Here is a 22250-nt window from a genome sequence, read left to right as displayed (position 1 = left end):
ACTGGGATTAAGAGGTAGCTGCCTCAACCACTCTCCACATTGCAATAATCCCAGTGGGACTAGAGAACGCTCCCGCTATGACGAGGCAGACAGTCCTGTCCCCATGGCCAAGACTTTTCCTGTCTGGTCAGGCCACCCACACAGGAAACCCTGGATGAGCGGAGGGTCACCCCAGCGCCATCGCCTGGCCACTTCAGGGAAGCAGAGAGCAGCTCCATAAAGACAAGGGCCGTCTCCAGGCTCCGTCCTAGAAACTGGTTAGTGTCCAGAGGGCTGAGAGGCACAAAAGCAGCTCTCCCTCCCCAGACGGTTCAGGGATGCAGAAGATGCTACAGATGCCCCAGAAGGCCCCTAGCCAAGCAGGCTTTAGAGAAGCGGATGATGAGGGGGTCCCTGGGGAAAGTGAGAGCTGTGCGTTCCCAGGGGCAGCCTGAGGAGTCCTTGTCTATGTGGAGGAAAGGTTTGGCCACCTGTAGATCCATAGCTCCTGTGACCTCCCTCACCCTTCCTTCCTCTCAGGATCGCTCTCTGTGGAGCAGCTCCACACGAAGAAGATGACAGTGGCCTGAGAGCATTTCCCACCAAAACTATCTTTATTCACAATTTTCATACATCACTCCAAAGGTCCTGCCCACACCCACCTCCCCCACCTCCCTAACCCCCCACAATCGCACTTCCCCTCCCCGCCCTGCTGGTCCTGCCCTCTCTCCCTTCCCCCCACATCCTCCAGGATCAGCACTGGGGTGAGGAGGAGCCCCTAGGCTCCCCTGGGGGCCGCCCTGGGGCGCTCGCCCTGGAGGGCCGGCCTGGCTGTTCCCTACTGGCTACAGTGCTTCCTCTGCTTCTTCCTCCTTTTCCCTGTGACAAAAGGGTCACGCTTTCTCTTTCTCGGCTGTGAGGGGCGAGCCAGGCCCAGAGCCAAGGCTGGCCTCGCAGAGACCCCGTGGCCAGGCCCGGGGATGGGCAGCTTCTCAGCAGCGGCTGGGCGCCCACACAGAGCCCGCTTCCTCGACTTGGGAGCGGCTGGTGGAGCTGGGCTGGGGCCTCTTCTCCGAGGGGAGGGGGCCTGGGGAGCACTCTGGGCCCCCCAACCTCCAGGGGAGGCCAGGCCTGAGGCAGGGGCAGGACTCTGGGACAGCCAGCAAGGCAGCAGGCTCTGCGGAGAGGCCAAGAGGAAGGCCAGGCTGGGGAGCTCCTCCTCGTCCTCACTGGACGTGTCCCTGGGCCCTCGGGCCTCCCGAACAGGAGACGCTTCTCTGAGAACAGACGCATCCCTGGGTCCCAGTAGAGGGCCAGTGCGCCTTTGACCCTGGGGAGGGGAGGGCCGTCCGGCCCGGAATGGAGAGACCTCCTGACGTCCTCGAGAGGAAACAAAGACTTTGGGCCCGAACGGGCCAGTGTCTGTTTGGATGGGCCTATGAAGAGCCTCAAAATCAATCTCTGGTGGGCAGGCTTCATCACTGACCCCTCGATGGCGGTCTTGGTCGTGCCTCTGGGCACCTTGGCCGGCGTGGGACTCAGATGGACTTGAGCCCATTCCGGGTGCACTGTGGCTCGGGGCTGCCGGCCCACCCTCGTCCTCTTTCAAGTCCAGGAGTCGTTTCTGCACCAGCTGGTAGGAGGGAGGAGGACAGTGACGGCTCCACACGCACGTGTGAGAGGAGGAGCACTGGGCAGTGGGACAATGGCCCTGGGGGGGAGGAGGGGACGGTGACCCCAGGACTAGACTCCAAATACAGACACGGTGGCATTCCTGCCATCCTCCTGCACCTTATTCCCAGCTGTGTGTCCTTCCCTCCGCTCCCGGCTCCCCATCCTCTCCTTCCTATCACCCTGCGCTGCACCCACCCCAGAGAGGGCCCTTCCCCATGCCAGGTCTCCGAGGTAGGGAAGGGACGGACAGAGCCATGTGGGCCTCCTGCTCTGGGGCCCTACCTCTCCCCTGCTCACTGGGGTCCCTCCGTGCCTTGGTCTTCCTGGGTGTCCCTTGTCTCCCCTGTTCTACCTGCGATCCCTCCCTCCTCTGGCTCCCCTGGGCCACCTGGTTTCCCCTGTCCCCTGGATCACCTGGGGTCCCCCCTCCCCTGGAGTCCCCTGGCTCCCGAAGTGTCCCTCTCCCTCCCCTGGCTCACTTCTTCAGGGGTGAGTCCTTCCTCCTGCTCCAGCTCTTCAGCAAGGGCCAAGAGATCCAGCTGTGGGTCTGGGGAAAGCAATTCTGCCAGGAATCGAGGGTGAATGACTGCCTCCACCTTGGACAGAAAGAAGAGGCTGTGAGCATCCTTGGCCAGGAGTGGCCTGTGACACAAGAAGACCAGGAGGGAAAGTGAAAAGCAGAGACCCACCCCCACTCTCCTCCACAAGGCGGGGATGGTCAGCACACACACACACACACACACACACACATGCACATACACAGTCACACACAAAAGAGCACATATACAGATGCACATACACAGACACACAAAGGCATACACACAGACACAAACATATACACACATACACCTGCGTAAACCTCCCCTAACACCAGGCTCAGGAACAAGGAGCTGAGCTTAAGTCCCATCGGCCTGAGCAGAACCCAGATCTTGGGTGCTGAGAGTTCCATGCCCTGGCATCTTGTAGACCCCAGGTTCCAAGCCCAGCCTGCCTACCATGGTGACAAAGTCTTCCTGGGAACACAGCTTGTCAATGTAGCTCAAGAGACCCGGGTCCAAGTAGGTGCTGTCCTCTTCCTGCTTCAGCTCATTTCCATCCTCTCCACATTCTGCAACTGACTCGCCAGTGGCTGAGTGGACGGGCCCCACCAGCGCCTCCATGATGTCCACATACTCCCTCACAGCCTCAGGGGGAATCTCCTTGGGTGCCTTGGGCTCCGGGGTCCGCTGGGATCTGTGTGGCTTCGGGTGCGAGGGCTGGGCCCTGGGGCCGCACATCCTGGGAGCACAGGCTGAGGCAGAGCAGGAGGAAGGGAAGGAAGGTGAGGGATTCCCAGTCCACCTCCTGACCACCGAGCGCACGTTGGTGAGGGCATTGTTTGGGGGACATTGATGTGGGTGTGGGAGGGGTCAGGACCATCTGAAGCCTCATGCACAGTTGGAGAGGGGAGGTAAGGGGGTCATCTAAGAGAGTCACAAGTAAGGAAGTGGGGAACCTCCAATTTTCTAGGGGTCTCCCCTTCAAGCCCACTACTTAGGCAGACTTCGTGTGGGGTCCTTTGACAGGGAGGTGTGAGAGGAGTTACAAAACTGACCAAGTCAATACCCCGTAGTGACAAGGGGCAGCTGAGACCCCACCCCCCCACCCCCCGCCTCGGTGGCTGTTTTGGTTGAAAGACCAATGCCCCTGTCTTGAAGGAAAAGGATCCACATGGGGACAGTGGCCAACCCTAGGTCCCTGTTACCTGTGCCTTCAGCTCCAGTGGGAACCTGGGTGCCTGGCTGAAGGCCCACTTTCGGGGCTGGGGGCCCCCGAGGATCCAGCTTCAGTGGGGCTGGAGGAGCCAGGTCCTGCGCGCACTGCATCCACTGCAAATGCTGAATGTGCATCTCCTCCTCGGCCGCAAATTCCATGAACCTGGGGGGTGACGGAGGCACAGGCCACCCTGAGAAAAAGGCCTGGGTTCTGGAGCCCCACAAAGGCAGCCAAGACTGAGGCAGTGGGAGAGGACGTGCCTTGGGGCCGTCAAGGCCCTGTGAGGTGCTGTCCACAGCAGAGAGCTGCTCCTGGAAGCGATAACAAGATCTGGGACCCTTCCTGCCTCACCAGCACTGGAGGGCATTCAACAGCATAGACCCAGGTCGCTGAATTGAACCAGGTCAACGGGACACATGGCTGACCCAGGGGGCACCCTCCTCATGCCCCCGTCCCCATCCAGAACCACATGAAGGGCTGACAGCCAGAGGCTGGAACAGGCATGTGTTCCGCACAGGGGTCCTTGCCCGAATTCAGGACCCTGGGCTAGGACTGAGCCTCCTGGAACATAGACCTGGAGACAGGGCCCAGGAGAGGCTGGACGATGTGGATGCTGAGCTTAGAGGAGAGGCCTTCCTTTCCTCTGAGAGGCGCTCGTTTGTTTGGTTTTGTTTCTTAAACCAAGGGGATTACCATGGAGCAAACACTGGAAGGGCCGGAGACCCTTGGGCCGACGACAGCTGGCTTCCCCAGCTTCTTCAGGGATTCCAGGGTACCCACTTAGGCCACTTTTCATAAGGAGAGGGGGTCCCAAATCTATGTCAGTGGCCGCCAGCCACCCACCACTAAGGAAGCAGCAGGCTGGCGGGTGGAGCTCTCTTCCCGGCCCAGCCCATATGGCCAGAGTTGGACCCCTACTGGACTCACAGCTTCACCCTGCCCCGTCCTGAGACCTTCATATCAAGGCAAGGGTAGGTCAAAATCAGGGGAAGGCAGAGCTCCTGGTGGAGGAAGGACAGAAGTCTCAAACTCTCAAGGTGAGGGAGGGGTTTCTGGGGGACAGTAGGCCCCTGGGCTGCGGGGACCCTGTGCTGGGTGACAGCCCTTCTCCTCTGTCCTCTCTGATGAGCACCCACACGGCCAGACCCTGCCCTCACCCACTCGCCTCACCCTCCACGCAGCCCCTGGGCCCAGGACGCTGACTCACTTTTCCGCCATCTTGTAGTAGATCATCCGGTCAAGGTTGCTTATGCGCCGCCATTCCTGCACGGCCCTCCGCAGTCCCTCCTCCAGCGGCATGTTGGGATTCAGGCGGGCCAGGGATCGAAGCACTGGGCTGTAAGCCCTCGGGGTCAGTATCTGGGCACAGCCCAGCCCCCACCTGCCTGACCCCACCCGACAATGTGGACCACACATCACTCAACACAGCATGACTGAGCGACAGGAGGGTGAGAGGCGGGTGTCTGGGAGGGCAAAGACAAGCCTTCCCGGCCACTGCTGTCACCGCCTCACACTCACTCAAGGATGACCACCCACTCCCAGGCTAGAGCTGGGACATTGTGCCGTGGGGAGCTCTTTTCCTCCTCAAGGCTGCATTTTCATAATAAAAATCATCATCATCAATGAGGCATGGCATGTGCCAAGCAATCTGCTAACACTTCATAGATTAGCCCAAGGCGTCTTCTGCACAGTCCTCTGAGTGAAGTGTAACTGTCCCCTTTTTACGAGGGACCGGAGGTTTAGGATGGAAATGCCTGCCAGGCTCACAACTCTAGTGGGAGAGAGCCCACGCCCTTAGGAGAGCTCTACCATCACCCTGTTCCTAGTGGAATTCTCCACAACGAAGTGGAGGCATGCATAAAGCGCTCTCCTGGGCCCCGCGCTCCTCCGCCTCCTCTGAAGTGACCTCCCCTGGCCATGTGCGCTCACGCCCTGTATGAAGGACACGGCACCACAGGAGAGGGCGGCATCCACTCCTTGGCTCCTCACCTTACACCACGACCCTCTCTGACTGCAAGTCTTCAGTCCATATTACCATGAGAATCATGGAAGAGCAAGCTGGCCAGACTCACAGGGTGGTGGGGCCAGTTGAGATGGGGCACATTTCGGTCATGATGTCACGGACTGGCAGGCCCACCCATGTGACCGACAGTGTGCCTTCTCATAGCATGGACATCGCCCTCACACCTTCCTTCCAGTATCCCTAGAAACCTAACGTGCGAGTCCATCCCTAGTTCCTCTTTATCTAAAAGCTCCCAGAAGCGCAGGACCCCCTGAGCGTTCACTCACATGAGAAAGCAGGAAAAAGCTTCTGCATCAGGACTCCGGTGAAAGTGTCTCCGGGCCAGGGGCTTGAGGTGCTGCCAACGTCGGAAGTTACTGTACACGCTCTGGGTGTTAGAGGAGCCGTCCTGCGAGGCGTTGGACTGGTTGGTGGCCAGGCGGCCCTCCCTGGAAGTGCCATGTGGCCATGGCCCAGGGTTCACTGGGCGAATGATAGGGGCCAGCTGGGCAGCTGGTGGTGGAGCTTGAGGAGGAAAGCCTGGGGTCCAGCCTCCCTTGCCAGCCTGACTAACTCCAACAGCTGGAGCAGTCGCAACAGTCCCCATCACAGGGGTTGCTATGAATACGGGTGCAGGACATGCAGCACTCCTGCTGAGGGCCCCTGGAGCGCTCCAGTTGAGGGGGGCCTGAGCAACGACAAAGGTCTGAGTCTGGGGGGCCTCCACTGGCCTCCCTTGTGACCTGACTTGGACAGTGAGGTTGCAAGCCCCAGGGGCACTGGGGCCATGGCCACCATTAGCCACCAAAGGCGTCCTGGGGAAAGCTGGCAGCAGCAGGCTGCTGCCAGGAGGGAATGCTGGGGTGATGGGAGGTGGCAAGTGCTGCTGCCAGGGTGGCCGGTGCTGGGCGCCAGGAATGGGTGGAGGGAAGGGCACTGCCGTGAAAGTAGACAAGGAGGCACCGGGGTTCATGGTCACATCCGTTCCCAGCACTGGAGATGCTGTTGAGGCAAAGGAAAGGAGTGAATGGAGGAGGAGAATGGGCAAGTGGGACTGAGGCTTTCTGTGGCATCGGAGTGTAAATCTCCACAGGTGAGGGACACTTGGACAAGGGAAACTGTGCAGCGTGCAAATGTCTTCAAGTGATTTTCATGCCCTGACCTCCAGTTGAGAACTATTCCACTGGTGACCCCGTGCCCATCCACCAAGGTCCCTGACCCCTGTCTGCCGAGAAGAAATCTCCTCAGCAAGCACTGACTTGGAGAGCCTCCCTAAGGCACCCCCTGGCACCTAAGCCTCACAGGCTGTCTCCCAAGACCTGGAACTGGGTGGACATCCGCTCTGTGAGAAATGCCCCTCAGCCGACGTACTAGCAGGTAGGGACCTTCTCCAAGGTAAGCTCTAGGCCCCCAAAGGCCCTTTGTGGACAGGCACTGTGTAAAATATTGGGGCCCCACCTCCTCCTCAGTCCTCCTTTTCCTGATGCTCAGTAGAAATCCCCTCTTTCTTTCCTAGCCTCAGAATACAAAACAAAATGCTGGAAAATATCTCTCTAATGGAATCTTGATACAAACCCATAACACTGGCCCAGAATGCACCTGCATCTCAGAACAACCCACAGCAGACATGTAACATGGGCCAGGTCCTGCCACCCCCTCCCCAGTGCCCAGAGTCACTGTCATCACTCAGGAGTTCTGTTCCTAGGAGGCGGCGCGGGTTGGGGGGGTCTGAGAAGTAGGTGCGTGTCCCTTAGCTTCTGTCATTTCACAGCCAGTGATGGCTGCAGAGGATTAAACAAGGGCCAAAGAATTGTCATGTTACATTGGTCGTGGGAGTACAGACCGCCTGTGGTCCTTCCCCTTCCAGCTCCCAATAATGAAAAGACAATCTAAGAAGCAGGCATAAGCCAGGTGCCACGGCGATCAAGTTGTCTGGAACACATCCCTGTTCAGGAGAACAAGGTACACACCACGGTGCACCTAATTAATCAGAACAGGTGTCATAGGACGTTTAATAATAACACAGAAGATCGTCTTCCTGCTCCTGGGCTACACTCCTTCCCCCTTTAAAAGAGGAAGCAGCCTTCACAGACAATCCACCCGAAGCAACCCCACTCCACATCTGTTCCCTGTCCATGAAGGAGTGACATGAAATATGAACAAACTCTTCCTCTCAAGGCAGCCTGAAAGTCCACCATGAGATACTGGACGAGATGAAGTAGGTCTGAAGTACTGCGATTCCACAAAAGGAAGAACAATTCAGAGCAACTCAGGAACCTGAGCCCTCTCTTGGCTGAAGTTACACGGTTGCCCATCCCCTGTTGAATCCAAAGCAACAGTTACCTGAACTGAGAAGTGAGCTCTGGGCTGGGAGGAGTGGACGAGGTGTGGGCTGCGGCAGTTAGAGTAACCTCCTGCCTAGCTCTCGGAGAGGACACTTCACTGCAGGTGTGGCCACACACAGCCCCACTGAATAGTTTTCTCACCAAGACCATCTCTCCCCACGGTCCCCTTAGATACAGTATGCTCCTGTTCAAATCCCTTAGAAAGATATGGTGAGGCAAGCTTCAGGTGCCTCAGGAACACAAGACAGGTCTAGGCTTTCCTCATGACCCTCCCTGTGTCACCACCAGGACATCACACACATCCTAACACACACGTTTCAAAGTGGCTTGTCTCCCTTCTAGAAAGAATCAACCTGCCTGCTGCCATCCTTTCTCCATAGCCAGGGCAATTCCTCTTGATCCACCTCCAATGACCCCTCCTCCCCAGTGCAGTCTCAGGTTTCTTCAGGCTCCCCAGCCTCCCCAAGTGAAATGTCTTCGTGTGTCCAGTGCTCTCTTCTCCCTCTACTTCAGTCCAACTATGTGCCCACACTGAAGTGTCACGTCTGAACCCGAAAGATGTGAGGGATGGCAGGGTCTCTGAGAACACACCCCCAGCCTATAGGCTTACCTCCTTCTGAAGCCATCCTGCAGGCTTGGGCACGGACTACTGCTGCCTGGTAGCCTCAATGAGAAAAGTCAAGACCAGGACCCAGAGAGGGACCTGCTTCAACAGACGCTCAGGATCCAAGTGAAGGAGGGACAGGTTTGAATCTAAACATTCTGCAGTAGGGGAGGGGCAGAGGGCACGTGGGTCTGCGTAGGGTGGGGGTGGGGAGACATTCCACGAGGGCTCTGGCAGGTAGGCAAGAACCGGAAGTTCCTTCCACCTCACACAGTGGCAACACAATTGGCGTGTGCCTCTTTACGCAGTTTATAAACTGTTTTTTTGATTCACGGCACCGAGGTTGGACTTGACGGTCCCTTCCTTTCACTTCTTTTTCCATCAACCTAGTTTTGTGTCCCTCAACACACTCTGCTTCCTACCTGGCTCTTGACTTACTTCAACAGAGACTAGACTTTCTGAACAAAATTCAGAACTGTTAGTCTGAAAAACACTTGGGTATTTATGGCCACATGGAACTGAGTATTTGAAATTAGGATTGTCTCAGCAGATCCAGTGTCTTTGACTGCTGTATGTACATCACTCCTAAGGGAGTGGTCCTTGTGCTCCAACCAACATCCAGCAGGACCAGCCTTACTAATGATCCTTTGTGCTGGAAAGCCCCCGTCCATCAAAAAACCGTCATGCAGCCCCCATGTCCAAGACCAGAATTCACTAAGTGTCTTTCTCATAGTATTCCATGGTTGTAAAAGATTTAGTTTTTTACCTTTTAAATGATTTTAGTGTAATAGTTTAAGCGAGTAACACCTTCTCATGGTTCAAAATTAAATTGTGCAAAATGGAATATGCAGTGGCGAGTCCTCCTCCCACCTCTTTCCCCTGTCAACCCAATCCTCTTTCCCGGAGGAAACCAGTGTTATCTCTTTCATTAAAATCTTCCCAGAGATACGTCATGCAACTAAAAACGAAGGCAATCTGCTTTCATTTTTTAAAATGCCTTCCTTTTTTTTCTAGTTGAAAATTCATATATGTTCCTATATATCTGAGGATATTTCCAATGATTGTCTTTGTACGGGTATCGTGGCTCCTCTGTTTCTGCACTAGATTCCTAGAACAACAATTTCTAGTCTCTTACATTTCAAAGCACCTGAAAGAATAGGGTGGCTCGATCTAGTAAAGAAAAGTAACAAATGCCTAACTGAATTTGACTTTTGAATTTCACATAAACAATGAATTCATTTTTAGTACAACTTTGTCCCATGCAACATTTTGGACATAGTTTTACTGCAAATTCTTTCCCTGTTTATCTGAAATTTATGTTTAACTCGAAATCTGTATTTTATCTGGCAACACTACCAAAAAATTAGAACATACTAAGCTATTATCAGTTACTCATCCTTATGAGAAAGAGAACTTGGAGTGACGAGACTCAAGTGTGCACCTTGGCTCCAACAGAAAACACAACTGTAAACATACACAAAATCTGCAGGCTCTTTGGATGAAATGGATTTGGAAGAGCCATCATATAGCACTGAACATCTTGGCTTAGTTGGGGTAAGGACAGAAGTAAGGAACAAGAAGGCAGAAAATCTTCTTCTCTTTCCTTATGTGAAAGGGACTAAACATCCTAGAGCCCTGGTTCTTCTAGGTGTTAAAAGTCCACTACCCATGAGATGGATGTGCACCTTGACACAATGCCAAGAGTTTATCCACCAGTGTCCAATCCCCATTCAGACAAGCCCACTTCCATCTAAATCCTAGCCTGCAAGCCCTGCTTACAAGTTTGTTAATTTCCTGTCTGCATTACATACACTTGCTCTTTAGAATCTAGGCTCATCATTGCATATGGCCCCATCTGCATGGGAATGATGGTAGCATTCCTTTTACAAAACTTGTCTGATTATTATTTTCATATTGAGAATCCATGTCAGTCAGTTTACCACTATCAAAAGGATATGAAAGAGTATTCGTGGTTTGTGTTGTGAGAAGAGAGGACTGTTAGGAAACTTGTCAAGGGAGATGAAGGCTGAAAACCTCAGAGGATGGCAACCAAATCTCTTGCGAGACGAGATTCTCTCACTGCTGTAGCTGCAGTAGAACTCCAACTGATTGTGGGGTGTTGGGGAAGGAAACAGAGGTTTAGAAGGACTGTTCCACAGTGTGAAAAAGACTCCTGTTGGTGCTTAAGAAGCTCCTTGCCCCTTGTCAGGAATAATTGACTCAGAAGAAGATGAGAAGATAAGGTGAGAATATTTCAAGCAACAGCATGGTGAACTTTATATCTAAAGAAACTCCTGTCGGGGACTGAAAAAAAAATAAACAGTTTGGGAATATCGCTCAGTACTGGAGCTTTTACAATGAAGGAAAACTCATAAGATTTTCAACCAATAACTTCATACTAGAGGGACGGTGAGGCAAAATATTGTACCCAGGCACTCGAGAAAGGCAGGCTTCCTTGTTGCTTCCTCCCTTGGTTCAGTCATTCAACCAATTATTTACAAGATTCTCACTCATAATTCTGATACAGTATTTGAAGGACTCTTCTCAAGGCCACTGATCCAAAAATTGCACTGTGCAAAAATTAGCCAGTCCCAATTCTGCAATCACTTTTGTAATACTTCAAAATCCTACACCCCAGAGACAGAGATAATCAAATTAGCCCAAATGTAATTGGGAAGACCAGTCACAGAAGGGAGTATCTAAAAGTCCTTTGGATCATGATCTCTGACTATTCCTGCACAGAGGCTGCGGGCAGGCATTGACTACTGAGAAAAAATAATTCTGGACATGCATCACAAGCCTCAGAAGACATTTCATCTTCCACTCAATCACGAAACGTTAAAGAAACGAAGAGATACCATGTTTGTGTCTTGTGGAGTTTTCAAGTCTGTGCACTTGGAGGCGCTTAGTACTGTTAGACGTGAGGGGTCTTCAGAGGCATCCTGTTGAGTGAGAAATGCTCTAATCTTGCAATTGACCAGAAAGAGGATCTGATGATTGAAGTTTCTTTGGGAAGTATTACAAAGTCAGGTCAGTAAGTTGATCCTGCTACTATTTTTGTTGTTGTTGTTTTTAATGCCAACTGAAAGTCTGCAAGATATTACAAAAAAGGAGGGAGGGAAAGGAAAATTGTTCCCATACTACCTGCTGTGTTGAAATTGGCCCAGATTGTCCACTCTCTCTCAAAGTTATTTAAAAAAAAAAAAAAACATACAAAGGAAACACCTGTGAATCAACATTTATTGAAAAACCTCCATGTATTAAATACACTGAGAAAAAATATTCTAGTAGAGTAAATGCGTTTGGAAAAACTCTAGGAACGGAGTCAGGAGACAGTATCTTAAGAGTGTTTCCCAGGTCTGAATTCTTTGCTAGAATTGTTCTTTAGCGGAAACTTCAGGCTTGCTAGGAAAAAGAACCTACTGTTTTTTGAAAGGCATAAACAAGAACCAAGGAACTGCAGTCCAAAGGGCATGAAAGCACTTGCCCCAATTTGAGGCTACTGTGCTTAGAGCGGAGCTCTCCAGAACTCTTTGTAGCTAAGTGCATGGGTTTCACGTGTGCAATAGAAAAATCACGAGTGCACATCTCACAAGAGCTGGTTTTAAGAAGACACTGTCACGAAGGTTCCCGGCGAGGAGCGTCGCCAGAGATGCTGCGTAGCATGCCCGACCCTGCATTTCTCTCCTCTCCTGCAGAGACCTCCTGGAACAGATCCCCGCGTGCCCAGCGCCTGCACGCCTGCGCACGCCTGCGCACGCCCACTGGGGCGGGGCTCTCAGGCACGCGGACCGCCGTCCTCCAACAGCTCCTGGCGGCTGTTGGGGCAGTTGGCTCGGCTCCAGAAGACAGGAGCGCATGCGCGAGCGCGGAGGTTGGGGCCCCAACGGCCGTCCGGCGGGGGCGGGGCCTGTCATGGCCGCCTCTGGAGTCAATTCCAGGAACCCTGAGGTAAGGGGTACGGGGACTTTTCACCCCTCAGATGTCACCGCTCTGCGCTGTTGTTCACCCTGTGGGTTATTTGTGCCCTTGTCCATGTAAGGAGACTCCCCACAATGTGGATTCACGCCCCCATAGAGCTGGAGTCCCGTGAGGGGTTTACCCCAGGGTTATTGGCACCACTGGGGAGCCGGCTGCATGAAGGGTTCAGTGATTGCGGGGCCTACGGTGGGGGGTAAGTAGTGGTGTATATTACTTTGGGTGTCCAGTCTGTTTATTTTGTATATTTGGGGAATGTAGGATGATCATTTGTGTATTCAGGGCATGTTGTATGGTTATGGGGTGTTTGTGTGTGTGCATTTTCAGGAGCTGTCTATGTATATTTGGATGTGTAGAGGGCAAGTCTGTGACTATTTTCTGGGACTGGTGGATGTTGTATATGTAGGTATGTTGTGTTTGTATGATTCTGTATTCTGCAAGATGGCAGAGTTAATTCTGTGTGAGAGGTTGGGAATGTGGGGTTATGTATATGCCAGTAGTGTGGTACTGTATGTGTATTTGGAACAAAGGGCATATAGGGTGATATTATTGCATATTTGTAGTGTTCTGGGTAATTGTGGTTCTATTTGGGACTTGTGGAGAGTTATGTGTTAAATGAGTTTGTGTGTGTATTCAAGGGGCATGGCCACTTGGAGGAATATTTGCTGAGGCTGTGCATTTGTAATTTTCAGTAGGAGCCTCTTAAGCGTATGTATTTTGGGAAGTGAGTATATGTGTATCTGATAAAGAGGTGGGGTTCTATGTTTCTACAGGGAAGTTGGACAATTGCATTTCTATATATTAGAAATATGTGATACGGGTATTTGTTAGTATTTGCATATGTGTGAGCTGGCTCCTAATAGCTAGGGATAATTTGATATACGGAAGTTGTTTCATAAATGGTTTGCTGGAGATACTTGCATGTATCTTACTTGTGTATTCTAATCTGTGTGTGTGTCCGTCATCAGGTTCATGCATTATCAAAGTTTGTTCATAAGGTATGGAGTTGTTAGGAGTATTCAAAGTGTATTTCTTTGGAGAATGCTAGGGTGTTTATACATGTGTTTGGTAGGAGTAAGAGGTGGTCTGTCTATATATTCCGGGTGAGGGTAGAAATATATATATATATAAACCCCCCCACACACATATACAGTTTATATGTTGGGGTAGTGGTGGGGAGCTTGTATTCTGGAGAGGTAGCATAATGTATAGTGTTTGGGAGGGGATCTGTATGTTCAGGGCTTGGGAATATTTGCATGTGTGTGTCCATAGGTGTGTGAGAATTGTGTATGTATATTAGTAAGACTGCAGAGGTTGTCGGTGTTTTTCTGTTTTGAGTGTGTCTGAGCATTTGGGGTGTATAGTCATGAGTAGTTTGTGGGTGTGTGTGTTTTTGATTTGTGAGTATATCAGGAGGCTTAGAGTCCTCTATGTGTCTATTTCAAAATGTAATGCCTGAAGAATTTAGTGGTGTTGCTTGTATGTGTGTTCTCAGTATTAGTGAGGTGGACTTACATGTACAGTTGACCCTTGAACAACACACGTTTGAACCACACGGGTCCACTTACAGTGGATTTTTTTTCCAGTACATACTACAGGACTACTACACGATCCATGGATGCAGAACCACTGCATGGAGGGTTGGCGCCCTAACCCCCAAGCTGTTCAAGGGTCAGCTGTATTTAATAAGTATAGGTTATTTGTGGCTGTGTGTGTTTTTGAGTTCCTGGGGCTTCTGGGGTATGTATTCTGGGGGATGTGAGAGTTTGGTTTGTATGTTTGGAAACCAGTAGACGGTGTAGGTTATGTGTGTATGCAGGAATCCTGGAGTATATGTATTTTAGGGCTGTGGAACTGCATATGGGTCTTTTTTGGGTTGCCCATGAGACAGTTGTGTACTTGGTGAGCCTGTGTGTTTAGGTACTCAGTGTGTACATCTGGATGGCATATTGGTTGCACATGTTTGTTTTCAGGCCCATGTTGTGTGTGTATATATAGTTGTGAGAGTGGAATGTGAATATTCAGGGTGAGTAAGGTTTTGTCTGTAAAAATTTAGGTAGTAAGAGGTGGTCTGTTTGTGTATTTATTCAGGGTGAGGGTAGAAATGTACGTGTGTGTTCAGGATATATATATATATGTATATGTACAAACACATATGTATATGTGGTATCCTTTTGGTTATATATCTGTGGTGGGGGTTGAGGGTTCTACTTGGGGTGTAAGTGGATTGTGTGCACAAATTCATAGGAAAAGGTATGGGATGTGCTGGAACTGGTTCATACTATCTTGGGATAGTCAATGGTGCATATCTCTTCCCAGCTCTGTGTTCAGTGATGGCAAGTGGGTAGCTTGCAATTGGTCATGCTGGGAATATTTATACCATGTAGATAGCATAAGTGAAGTCTTTCCCACCTTTCTCAGAGAGTTTTTTAGCACTTACCAGCACACCACTGTTGTGCGTGTTTGGATGTATGTATGTATGAAGCAAGAATATTTGGGCATCGGTGGGTACGTATGGGACACCCATGTGAATTGTGAGTGGGGCATCTGGGGCTATGGGCCCCTGTATATGTGCATTGACCCTGGTAATTGTGAATCATTGCATTGCTCCTATCAGGTTGGTCTGTTCTTTAGGGCCAAAGAATCCCCATAAATGTTGTTGATTCCCAGTAGAAATCATGCAGATGGATACAAGGGTGTCTGTACCTTAGGCAGGTGGACACTCCTTCAGCATTTGTGTGGTCCTAGCATCTGGGTCCCTAGAAGGGGGGGCCTGGTGGACAGATGGCCATGCAGAGCAGAACCTTCACAGGTGTGTTGTTGGCGTGACAGGCAGCAGTCAGAAAGTCACGGGGCTTCCTGGATAGGAGGTCAGATGACCAAGGGCTCTCCCAGGAAAATACCCTGAGAATCAGTTGGACAGCTACAGGGGTTACTGGCTCTTCTGGGGCACAGCTGACGTGCAAGGACACCCTCCACATGGGGTCCAGAGCCACGTGTCCCTGAGCCCAACTGCCCCAGGGTGGTGGGAACTGTTGCGTTTCAGGCTGGTCAACTGTATCACTAGGTCTCAACCAACCTGTCTCCGTGGAAATCTAAGTCCTCAGGGATAGGCAGGACCTCTAGGGATCAGTGAGCTGACAAGGACAGAGGTGGGGAGGCTTTGTCCCTGAGGGAGAGTTGGGGACTGAGACCTGGAGAGCCTGGGGAGTCCCACTCTGAGGAGATATGACTCTGATGTTCCCAAACCCTTTAGACATGTTCTCTGTTCTTTTCTGAAGGCTCATGATGCTTCCAGCAGTGGGAAGCCTATCTCAGTTTCATGTTTCTCTGATAGGATGAACTGACCCTTTTATTCACTATTCCACATCGAGCTGCAAACCCATCAGATGGAACCATGTGATCATTGTGGCCGCCAGCTGACCCCACAGCCACCTTCTGCCTCCCTTGGACCCACCCAGGAATTTCTGAGCCTTCTTTATGGTGAGTCTTGTGGCCTTTTCTCCCTCATTGTGAATCCTCCTGCCAATAAAACATGCTGTGAATGTTAACAAAAGGAAACCTCAACTAGAATTGGAGTCTGGAAGGCCCGCAGAGGGAGCTCTCATGCCGTGTCACTCATCATCAATTACCCCAAGAGGAAGAGGTTATTTACTGACCCCAAACAGGAAGTGCAACCACTTTACTACCCCAGCTGGAGGAGGGAAGACTTCTTTCCTGGCCAGCAACAAGAAATAGAAAATAGAAAGAGCTAATAGAAAATTCCACAGTTCAGCCAATGAGAAGCCATTGTCACCTGAAGTTTCACTTTCCTCCAGTGAACTTTCATTTTTTCCCTTGATGATGACTTTCTTTCCTTGTCCCACCCTCTTTACTTTAAAAGCCTTCTGGGACTTCCCTGGTGGTCCAGGGGCTAAGACTCTGCTCCTCCAATGCACGGGGCATGGGTTCGATCCCTGGTCGGGGAACTAAGATTTCCACATGCCATGTGGCGTGGCCAAAAAACAAAAAGCCTTCCATGTTGTGTAACCCGTTGAAGTATCTCCCTTTCTGTCAGATGAGATGCTGCCTGATTCATGAATCATTTAATAAAGCCAATTTATTCAAAATTCAAAGTAAATCTTCAAATTTACTCAGTTAAATCTTGTTTTTTAATACATTGGTGGCATTCAGAGGTGGCCACTAACAGTTGAATATGTATCCCTCCAGAAATGTTCTGTATAAAAATATGTATGTGCACTTTTCTAAAATCCACTCTTATGATTCCTCCTGCTACCAGGATGATTTTATGATTAATTGCTTATCTTTTTAAAAAGAAAGAGATAAATATATTGGTGGCAGTGATGGGATCTGAAGCAAATTTCTGATAACATTTGGGACAAGGAGAAACAGGTGTGGTGCCCACAACTCCTTTGAGTTCACTGTCTTTCTTGCCATTCCTGAAGGTTGTTGGTAAGCTCCTCTTGGTTTGAGCTCCATTCTCTTTGATTGAGTTTCTGCTCGCAATCTAACTGGCTTTCCTTTACAGGGCAGGTCAGTTTGGCTGGTAGAGGATTCTCCCTGAGGCCAAACCCCTAGCCTTTCAGAGGGAAATTCCCAGGACACAGTAACATCTCTTGGTTATTGCCAGTATATTTTTGAGTGGTAAACCCTAGCCCCTAATTTTGTTCCCTCGATTCCACATTGGGCACTGCTGGCAGTGTAGTCTGCACGTCCCCATCTGTTTGGCATCAGCCCTCAGTTTCCATGCTTGGAACTGTTGGTGGCAGCTATAGTTCTCCATTTTGTTAGGCATCAGTTTGCAGTCCCCACTCCTTAGGATTTGCTGGTTGGATCTTTTTCCTCAGTCCAGGGATCCCTGGGAATTGGTGGTGGTGCATACCAGGCCTTGTTTTGGCCAGGACATAGTAACATCTCTTTGTTACTGCTGATATATTAAGGCGCAGTTCTTTTGTGTGTTCTTTTGGGTTGACAAAGGCTAGCTAAGGAAATGAGATCCTTTATCACCAAAGAGTTGAGAATGCCAGCTTTTGGCACACCTGCTTATTTTATATTTGAGAACTATGGTCCTGGAGGCTGTAGATATTTAGAAAGATGGCAAAATTATACTAATATTGATCTAGAATTACAGTGGTCATTGTGGGGAATGTTCCAGTTAGACAAGATTGTTCATTTAAGGAAAACACTAGAGAGCAAGGGTTCCCAAATTGGACAGGGAGAATGAGATGCCTGCTTTAATTGGTATGTAAAAGTTTACAGAAGGTTTCAAGATTCCAAAATAGCTTCGTTTAGAGACTTAGAACAAAAAGCTAATGAAAAATTAAAGAGACAAAAGGTACCTGAAACAAAAGACCATAGGACGGATGTGACTGCAGATTTAACTCCTACTGTCCCCCCCTTTCCTTTTTCACCTGAGTACTCTTGTTTACTCATTTTCTGTCTGAAATACTTTTCTATTCCCAAGAGAATATTTAACAATTGCCATTTAAAGTAAAACTAGCTGAGGTTGCAGGTGAGCCCCCTCAGGTGTCCTTTACCCCTTGGTCAAAGACTGAACTGAGAGCTATAGTCAAAGAATTCTCTAAACCTAGGGAGGAACTCCCAACATTTTTTGAAGAATTTAGAGTCACTGTCACGGCCTATGTCCCCAAACTGCTAGATCTTTATCCACTTGTACACATGTTGGTAGGACTGGGGGAAGCCCCAGAATGGACGCGGGAAGCAAAATGACATAATCCCTAGGATGATATTCAAGATCCTCAACCTCAAAAGGCTTGCAGAATAACAACTAACCTTTTATAAGCTATTCCTAAAATCTTCCCTGCTCACACTTGGTCTATTATTAATTGGCCTAATAATGATTGGCCTGTTATTCACTCATACAAACCAAAGAGGGGTGAATCTGTGGAAGACTTTCGAGCCAGTTTGTAGGCTCTCTTTTTACAGCATTTGGGGTTGCAAGCAATAAAAAGGCCACTCAGCCTACTTTAACTGCCCTCTTTGTGAATGGATTATCTTCTGAGATTAGTGGATTGATAAAAGGGCAGAAAATAGGCTGGGAGGCTGTAGGCCTGACTGAACTCCTGACTATAGCTGAGCATTTTGAAAGGACCTTGGAGCAAGATCACAAACAGCAATCCACCAAGCTCATAGCCTTACAGTTACAACAGCTCTAAGGCAAGAGACACAAAATAACACCTAGGCCTCCCCCATTACAACCTCCTAGGGGTCCATGATCAATTCGATGACCCAAAGTTGATGTTTCATTTGTAATCAGTGAGGACACTGGACAAAAAGGTGTCCTCAAAGGTGCTATGCAAACTCTTCACAAATGCTCTCATATCTGTCTCAAAGGGAGGGCCCCCCCATGACCCTCTCCCCTAGTTGGCAGAACTCCAGAGGTTCTCTGGTAAACTATTACCAGCAATTACCTTAAACAGCCCAGAGGAAAATAGAATAAAAATTGATGAAAAACTGCCAAATTTTAGTTGATACTGGAGCTATGCTTTCTACTTTAAACCCCACTCTCATGTTTTACTTTGAAATCTACATTAAACCCTAACCCTAACTGTAAACATAATTACCTAACCCTTTAACACCCTAGCCCTAGCCCTAACCAGAGCTGTGCTTTCTACTCTAAATCCCACCCTCAAAGAACAACAGGTCCCTCTGAGTCAAGAGGATGTTTCCATAGTGGGAGTACCTAATAAAGTTCAGAGAGAATTTTTATCTCAACCAAGATTCCTTTTTGCTATGCAATATAGCTCCAGTTAATCTATTCGGTAGAAATCTCTTTTCTAACTTAAAAGGGTCAGTACATTTTGCCTCCAGTGGAGATCTCACCTTAAAGTTTCCTGATCAACCTGAACCTGATTATTTATGTTCCTTACAATCTGTCCTGGACATAAAAGAGGAAGTTCAGCACAAGTTCTCTAATTTGGTGGAGATGCCTGCAAATTTGGGGGCTACTTCTGACAGTGTTAACATCAGAAGAATAAAAAAATGCAAACCTATAAAGATTCAGATAGGTGTAGCTAAACCTCTCCCTAGGTTTCCTCAACAACTATTAAAGCCTGTGGTCATACAAGGTCTCACACCTATTGTAGAAGACTTAATTTCCCGGGAGGTAGTCATTCCTGTACTCGTCCCTGCAGCATGCCAATCTTGCCTGGTTGGAAACCTGGCAGGATGGCGATTTGTCCAGGACTTGGGAGCTGTTAATAAAAATAGTTCTTCCCTGTTTTCCTGTTGTTCCAAACCTAGCCACCCTTCTGCCACAAGTTTCAACTGACTTGGAATGGTTTACTGTTGGAGACCTTTGTTCACCTTTCTTCAGCATCCCGGAGACCCAACAGCCAATATCTATATGCCTTTACTTGGAACAATCAACAATATACCTGCACTTTTATGCCTCAAGGGTTCACTGGGACCCCTTCTTTTTTCTCCCAAGTACTTCACCAAGATTTAAGTACCCTCTAGTTCCCTGAGAAATCAACCTTTTTACCATATGGAGATAACCTCCTGCTGTACTCAGCTACTGTAAAGATTCCATAAGGCATGCATAAAAGATTCCATTGATTTGCTGCAACAGTTAGCTGAGAAAGAACACAAAGGAAAAATTACAATTATCTCTAGACACTGTTCATTACCTAGGACATAATCTAAGCACTGAAGGAATTCAGCTATCTCCAGAGAGAATTAGGCTGATACAGGAACTTCCTAGACTCACAACTAAGTGCTAGCATTGTGGATTTCTAGGTTTAGCTGGTTATTGCAAGCTCTGGGTTCCAAATTTTTCTCTGTTACCTCTTCCACTCTATGAACTTATTAAAGATTTAGTCCCTGAATCCTTTGCTTGGGAAGATAAACATAAGCAGGCTTTTACAAGGCTAAAACAAGCACTGCAAGAGCTGCCTGCCTTAGGGTTACCCAAATGATCAGGTTCAGGTTGATCCGGAAACTTTAAGGTGAGATCTCCACTGGAGGCAAAATATATTAGCCCTTTTAAGTTAGCAAAGAGATCTCTACCTAATAGATTAACTTTAGGTTATTCAAAACCTTTTACTTGATTTGTGCATGAATGGCATAATCAGGCCCCGCGGAACTATGTGAGCATGGTAGTAAACATAGGCCTTTTGCCTCTTATAGCATGCAACTTGAGTCAGTTGCTTATGCCTATCTCAGTTGTCTTAAGGTTATAGCCACAACTGCAAATTTAGTGGAAGCCTTGGCAGATTTGACTCTAGAAAATGAAGTTTATTTGCAAACTCCACAGATTGTCCACAGTCTTCTTAACTCTGAATTGACAACGTTTCACTGCAAGTGTCACTAGATTCACTTCCTGTGAAATCCTGCTTTCACCACCTAATCTTTATCTTAAACTTTACAACGTTCTCAATCCTGCTACACTACTACCTCTGTCTCACAAAGGTGAGGACCATGACTGCAAGGTAACAGTGTCCCATGGGAATTCCCTGGTAGGCCATTGCTTAGGACTGCGAGCTTCCACTGCAGGGAGCGCGGGTTCGATCTCTGGTCGAGGAACTAAGATCCCACAAGCCACGTGGCGCAGCCCAAAACAAAAACAAACACAAAACACAAAAAGAAAACAAACAAACAGAAAACAATGTCCCATTTTGTGACACCGTGTCCTGAGTAAAGATGTTACCAAGTCCAAGCTTGCTGTGCTTGCCGCACGACAGGCCAATAAATCGGAGATGAGGTGTTGAGGCAAGGAATATGACTTTATTCGGAAAGCCAGCAGACCGAGAAGATGGCGGACTAAAGTCTCAAAATAACCGTCTTATCGGGGTTTGGATGCCAGTTTGTTTTATAGCATAGAGATGGGGAGGAGATGAGGAGGTAAAGTAAAAGGGCCATAAGTTTTGCGAATATCCCCTGGAATGGCCAGCCTCAGGGAGGGGATGTGTTAATTTCTTCTTAATTGCAGCCATCCACAGGTGGACAGAGTCCGTATGTTTCCCTGAACAAAGGCACTTTGGTTTAACATTCAGGCAGAGGAACAGGGTTCCCCGAGGCAGGCCATTATGTACAGACAGTATCCTTTTAGTGAACAAAAGCAGCAGAAGGCAAAGGTTAAAGTCAAAGAAACAGATCCAACGTGTAGTCAGATTTGGCTCCTCCCTGTTACAATTCCCTACTGTCAATGTCCATTCCACAGTCTTGTGGAAAAAGGGGTGACGGCCCTTCTAATTGCTTCGTCAGATGGAACTTTCCGGGAGTGTCCACCATCGGTGCCAGTGTTCCAAACGTTGTTTTTTTTTTTTTTTTTTGTTCCTCTCTGGAAAGTGTCTCCTTTACACCTGTAGCCTTAAAAAAATATTCTCAGCCTAAAAGTTGAGAGTTATGATCTATTTGACGGGAATTTTGAGAGCTCCAAGCCTGGGAAGCAGCATCTCAAGTTAAGGAATTTGGCAGTTTTCTATGTATGGGAAGATGCAAGAGTCTGGGCTCACTGAAATCATTCATTTGATATGTACCTCAGCTACCCGGGGCCTGTATCCTATATTCTCATATCCTGAGTTTCGTCAGGGCTCACCGGCTCACGTTGGAGGGCTGCAATCGCTAATGACTGATGTGTCAGGCAATATTCCATTTCTCAGATCCTCTCCTCTTGGTCAGGATTTTGACCAATATTTGGGAGACATTTCAGGATCAAATTTTGTCCCACGGTGCTGGGAGGCTCATCCCAGGTCAGGGGAGAATGCTTGATATGCCACTCCAGGTGCTAGTTTTTGGACTAGGCCCTATTGATAATTAAAGATCCTCTGGATCCTCTATCTAATTATGACCCAGGAGACATTTTCCCTTGTTGCTTCCTCCCATACCTAGAATCACACTATTACAATTATTTTATGTTATAAATGTGATCTATTTCCTCAAGATGTTTAGC

The 22250-nt window shown here is 49.0% G+C and overlaps 1 protein-coding gene across 1 annotated transcript; it reads right to left on the bottom strand.

Annotated features, from left to right (window-relative positions):
• Positions 1-1495: 1495 nt before the first annotated feature.
• LOC130708412 (NUT family member 2G-like) lies at positions 1496-8438 on the bottom strand (the record flags this gene model as incomplete). Its single annotated transcript, XM_057548392.1, has 6 exons — positions 8366-8438; positions 5718-6412; positions 4616-4767; positions 2649-2886; positions 2133-2249; positions 1496-1612 (listed from the first exon to the last, which is right to left on the bottom strand). Coding segments are annotated over exons 1-6 (1335 nt in total), but the record flags the coding sequence as incomplete, so codon positions are not given.
• Between the last annotated feature and the right edge of the window lie 13812 nt (positions 8439-22250).

The sequence above is a fragment of the Balaenoptera acutorostrata genome, chromosome 6 (genome assembly GCF_949987535.1).
Source record: "Balaenoptera acutorostrata chromosome 6, mBalAcu1.1, whole genome shotgun sequence".
Classification (NCBI taxonomy): Eukaryota; Metazoa; Chordata; class Mammalia; order Artiodactyla; family Balaenopteridae; genus Balaenoptera; species Balaenoptera acutorostrata.
This window is presented reverse-complemented; position numbering and strand designations above follow the sequence as displayed.